The sequence below is a fragment of the Notothenia coriiceps genome, unplaced genomic scaffold, assembly GCF_000735185.1.
Source record: "Notothenia coriiceps isolate Sejong01 unplaced genomic scaffold, NC01 NC01_scaffold00033697, whole genome shotgun sequence".
Taxonomy (NCBI): Eukaryota; Metazoa; Chordata; class Actinopteri; order Perciformes; family Nototheniidae; genus Notothenia; species Notothenia coriiceps.
In genome coordinates, this window is record NW_011366398.1 from 264,769 (window position 1) to 269,895 (window position 5,127).

Genomic DNA, 5,127 nt, shown 5'->3' on the forward strand with positions numbered 1-5,127 from the left:
ACCTCTTTTACACAGGACTAACAAAACAAGACAAAAAAAACAACAATAAAATGCGACTTTTTTTTGTTTCAAAGTGCCATAGCTAGTGAGGAGAGGAAGGACTGGCAGAGTGGGGCGTAGATGCTTTACTGTGTGAGTTTACTTGAGAAACCAATCAAAAAAGGGGAACTACATGAAAAAGTGTATTTGATTACACTTACAGTTTTTACATTTTATGCTTTTTTTCATTTGGTAAGAGGGATCTCTGCTGGACTCTGAACTCTGACTCTACTTTTAATCCATCAGCTGTACTGTAATTTTTTTTATTTTCACATGAGAATGAAAGAGTGTGTCTAGGTGTGTGTGTGTGCATTTGCATTAAGTAGAGCCACAAACACCCACACTTGATGGATCAACGTGGGTTGAAGTTCAGAGTTATGCAGGGCCCTTACCGAGTCCTCCTTTGACATGTATATACAATGTGAAGGTCTGAAGTGATTTTTGTTAAATACTATATTTTATCGCTTTTGTAGACATTTTGTTGTGGGAAGAAAAAAAAATAAAAGAAATTTTATGGGTGCATTTCTGTCTTGTTTTTCTTTCACACAAACATTGTTGAATTTAAAGATTGTTTTATATTAACAAAATATGAAATCACTTTACCCATGGAAATGAATCAATCATGTATTAGTGTCTAAGCTATTACATTAATTGTATCAATATAAAAACATATTTATAGAAAAAATAGTGATTTAGACTTTTGTAAAAACATGTTATAACTGTATTATGATTGATTAAATACAGCTGAATGAAATAAACCCCTTTTTATAAGAACAATTGCAAAGATCCCTCCTGACAGTTTTTGCTTAATATATTTAAATAATATATTAGATCCTAATTTAATATCATCTCTAGAGTCCAGTCCCAGACTGCTCATGGTCCCTCTTCACTCGCGCTGTTTCCGCAGCAAAGAGATCAGGACTAACTCAGGCACACATTACGCAGGTCATAGATGTGTGTGTTCAGGCAGACATGTCGCGGTACACACATGTACATGTGTTGGTAAAAGTGCAAGTGTCTTTCTTTCCCTACTTCCTGGGTCAAAGGTTACATCCTAGTTTCATTGTCCTCTTGTTCTTCCCTCCGCGGCGTCGGCTCAGCCTCGCTGCTGTTCTCACGGCCGTCCAAACACTTCCTTAAATCTGAACAACAGAAACATCAGTTAGCGACATGTTGCTGCGCTAACACAGTCATTACCACAAGAAAGAGAATAATGACAGGCCTGGGAGGAAGTCCACGCATCCAGCATGAATAATTTGGTTTGATTTGTTGGAGAAATCTTGGAGAGGACACAAGAAGAGGAATAGGAAACGCAACGCACCTTTGAAATATCAAAACAACTGTGTCTGAATGTGTGTGTCTGTGTGTTTGTTTGCCGGGCTTGTTTGTTTTTGAGCACAGTTTCTTTCCGAGCAGTTATCCTCTAGATGCCGGTATCGTGCCTACCCAGAGACGTTAATTAATAGCTAATCAAAGCTAAAGTCTCAGCAGCACATCGCCAGCACAAAGACATGATTAATATGTAATCAAAGGCCGTGGAGCACAACGCACAAAGCAGGGCCCACCCCCATGCCTCAAACACTACTGTTGTTATAGAAATAAACGAACACTCGCGGCTTAATTAGCTGGCTGTTGGTGTGTTGTCTTCATTTGAAGTTGTCTGGGATTTATCTCAGAGCCAACTTGGCCTCCTGAGTGACGACACAGAGGTGACATACGAATACTTGCATATACAAACGTGCACAACAAAAAAACACAATGACATAAGAAATTCTATGTATACGCTGAGGAGTGCAAAACACATATTGGTTTACAAAAGAAAGCCTGCATTCTTCACATATTTGAACAATGAAAAAACACATTATTTGAGTGCTCTCTCACACACACAGTAACATTGAACATATCTGACCTGCTAGGCCCAGTCTGCGGCAGCAGGCACCGCAAGAGTGTCTCTGCAGGAAACCGCTGATGGCAGCATCTCCGAGGTTATCTGGACCAAAAAGCATCTCACCCCTGCTTCCACTGTTAAGAGGTCAGAAAAAACGGTTTTAACCATTTTACCAATATGACAAATTAGATTTGAATAAATAAAGGTGTCTGTCATTTATAACCTTGACATGCTGTACCTTTGATCATCCGACATAATGACTGTCGGGTCCGTCAGCTCCGCTCCTACTCCTGTCAAGGTAGAAATAAATAGGTAGGTAAATAAATAGATAAATAAAGACAGACAGATACAAACTAAACAACCCACATGCGTATAATAGTTTGAATAATTTGCACTCTGCAGCTGATTCCCTTAAAGATCTTTTTAAAGGGTTTCTCTAATCCGTGTTTTCTTTTGTGTGTCTGGTATGGATTCTATTGTATTTGTATTTTTATTAAAATTATACAGTGCTGATTTGTTGATGATCTGTATGTACAGTATGTGTATATGTGGTGTCTATAAGTGTGTCTGAGAGGGAGGGCTTTTATTTCAATTATAATGTTTATTATTGTGTATATATATATTGTGTATTGCACTTTTTGTATTAAAAACAAGTTGCATATATGGTTGCAGAATATGTCTTATAAATCTGCATTTGAGAGCAAAAATAAAAACCTGTATGAAGATAACAGGCCTTGCAGAAACACACACACACACACACATCAAAGGAATCTACCCTGTATGTCGAGCACCAGCAGCTCTCTGTTTGAGTACTCGTATGTCCAGTGTGAGAATGCCAGCAGCATTTCTTCCAGTGAACAGCAGGGGGTGATCTCCTCTCCTGTGTTGTTGTTGTACTTCCTGAAGTCACCTGTCATGTTCCTCTCAATAGTCAGCCACTGGCCATTGGATTGCCAGAGGACCAACGCTACATCTAGGAATCTGATGGGGAGAAAAGGCGATTAGTTCAAGCACAGATCATCACGTACACATAAAGGAGAGAAAACGCACCTTGGTGAGTGGTGCATGTCATCAGGTTTGACCTCGTTGAACTCTTGCATCATCTTCTGGGCTGCTCTCTGCTGCTGGATCTCCTTCAGGGATGTCAAACAGAGGTTGATCATGAAGTTGATGTGATAGAAAGCTATATGTCCCTCAACCCTCCCTTAGTTTACTTACTTAGTTAGTTATTGCTTAATGCCTGGAAGCTTGTGGGATCAAGTTGATGTTATTTGATCCCAAAAACACTCAAGGATTTAGACAAGATAGCCTAATGTTGCCGATTGAGATAACTTCACACTGCACCAAATACATAAAAAGGTCTGTCCTTTGGCTTTTATTAGGTTCGGTTCCTTGGAAAAAACTGTTAAATTCCCCAAAACTAGACTTTTCTATGGGATACTCCTTTGATAACGAATGTAATAGCGAACAAAATCTTATTTTCCCTGCATTCACTTAGCCGAACCTGAAACAATTTGAAGCCCCCTGAGGAGGCAATTCTCCCACAATGCAAACCTCTCCTTTAGGGGGTTTTAAAATTGTGAATCTGCAACTTAATAGGAGCAATCTTGCTGATTGGCGATGCCGTCGGCTAGTAAAAAGGTCATAAAGTATTCATTGCTTCCCTGCCTATGTGCACTTTACTTTTGTAGACACACTTACCCTTAAGCAAAGCAGCAGTGCTGTGCTACCATGGAAGATCCTCTGCCAGGCACGAACCACCTCCGGCCTGAAGGCTTTGACCACGTATACCAGGCCGGGTCTCAGCACGTCACGTTCAGCCCAGGTGCACAGCACCCTGCAGCCCTGCCGGAGACCCCCGTCCAGAGAGCCCTCTTCACTGGAGAGGGGCTGCAGCAGGGCGGACAGGCCGCGTGACGACCAGGACGAGACTGTGCCGGCATAAGGGTCAGCATCAGAGGGAACTTCCTCCAGAGAGTACACGCTCACCTCTTCAACTCCTGCAGAGAATATAAAAGAAACAGTGAATGGAAAGAGATGCCATCAACAGACATAAACAAAACACTGTGTCACCAAACAAAACACTTACCTAGAATAGAGACAGGAGTGAAGGGAATGGTGTGAGCCAGTCTCATCAGATTGTTTCTCTCCATAGCTGTCAACACACGAACAAAACATGGTCAAAACCAATACCTGTATAATTATTAATGAAATCTGAGACAAACAAATGTTCAAATAATAGGCTTTTAAGATTTAGAGTTCCAGAAAAATGTTGATAGCCATAATTAAACATACGTATTTTCTGCGTGGCATAATACCTGCATAGTGTGGATACAAATTGTCAGTGGACTGGAATGAGGAGCTCTTTGCTGCAGAAAACAAAACAAAAAAGGGAAATGAAAATACAAAAAAGGGTCTCACAATAACAAAAAAGGGTCTATTTATAGACATAGTCTATAGCATTGTATACAATCTTTATGTTTACAAATACCTTCAAGGGCAATCACGCTCTGTAAACTGTAACAAAGGAATAGAGAAAAAACATTTGATGTAGTTAATAAAATCTCATGAGTTTTGATGTGCATGGATGTTTCGGACAGTAAAAAGAAAAAAAGGAAGACTTACGAAGACATGCGGCTCATGGATCTGGCCCAGCTGTTCCATGCTGAATGGGTCGAGGTCCATGCATCCTGAAGGCCAAAGAAAACATCATTAACCCGATCTCATGACATTATACAATATATTTTCCTAATATCAATACAGTATGTTGCCAAAATGAGCCACGGATTTACCTGATGGGAAAAGACTTGCTTCTGCAACAAATCCATTGGTTCAAAATCTGAAACGATATTGATATATTCAATATCTAACAAGGTGAGTAACTTATACATTGGGCCTTTTATCGTGGTACTGTTTTCCATGCCTCTTTATTTGAGCGCTGGGTTGAATACATGATACATTCAGAGAGGCCTTGGTTTGGTAAACCAACAGGCTTTACTCATCTTCACATTCAGGTTCAATGGTATGACCTATGCTTAAAGGTGACCTATCATGCAACATGCACTTTGGTACGTCTTTTATACATGAATATGTGTCCCCGGTGTTCCAGGGAACTCACCAAGTGTCAGAAAACACAACCCTCTCTATTTTCCTCCATACCCAAATCTCTTAAAAAGGGGCTGCAGCGGATCTGATACAGA

The 5,127-nt window shown here is 40.2% G+C and overlaps 1 protein-coding gene across 2 annotated transcripts; it reads right to left on the reverse strand.

The window, feature by feature from the left end:
* Window positions 1-305: 305 nt before the first annotated feature.
* LOC104961722 (transient receptor potential cation channel subfamily M member 6-like) lies at window positions 306-4,764 on the reverse strand. Of its 2 annotated transcripts, none has more exons than XM_010790056.1 (11): window positions 4,720-4,764; window positions 4,553-4,617; window positions 4,419-4,444; window positions 4,246-4,296; window positions 4,017-4,082; window positions 3,629-3,927; window positions 2,978-3,060; window positions 2,703-2,908; window positions 2,166-2,217; window positions 1,949-2,052; window positions 306-1,181 (listed from the first exon to the last, which is right to left on the reverse strand). In XM_010790056.1, the coding sequence occupies exons 1-11, from the start codon at window positions 4,753-4,755 to the stop codon at window positions 1,087-1,089; spliced, it is 1,083 nt and encodes a 360-aa protein (XP_010788358.1). In that variant the 5' UTR covers window positions 4,756-4,764; the 3' UTR covers window positions 306-1,086. The 2 variants fall into 2 exon arrangements, with proteins under 2 accessions (XP_010788358.1, XP_010788357.1); XM_010790055.1 differs by having other exon boundaries at window positions 1,949-2,061.
* Window positions 4,765-5,127: the final 363 nt, after the last annotated feature.

What these genes read in the sequence shown, in the direction of transcription:
- LOC104961722 (XM_010790055.1), bottom strand. Translation starts at nt 4,755, where the DNA reads ATGGATTTGTTGCAGAAGCAAGTCTTTTCCCATCAG. An exon ending in GCTGGTGCTCGACATACAGG is followed by an intron (nt 2,218 to 2,702) that starts GTAGATTCCTTT and finishes CTACCTTGACAG; the next exon opens with GAGTAGGAGCGGAGCTGACG. An exon ending in CCGCAGACTGGGCCTAGCAG is followed by an intron (nt 1,182 to 1,948) that starts GTCAGATATGTT and finishes TCTGTTGTTCAG; the next exon opens with ATTTAAGGAAGTGTTTGGAC.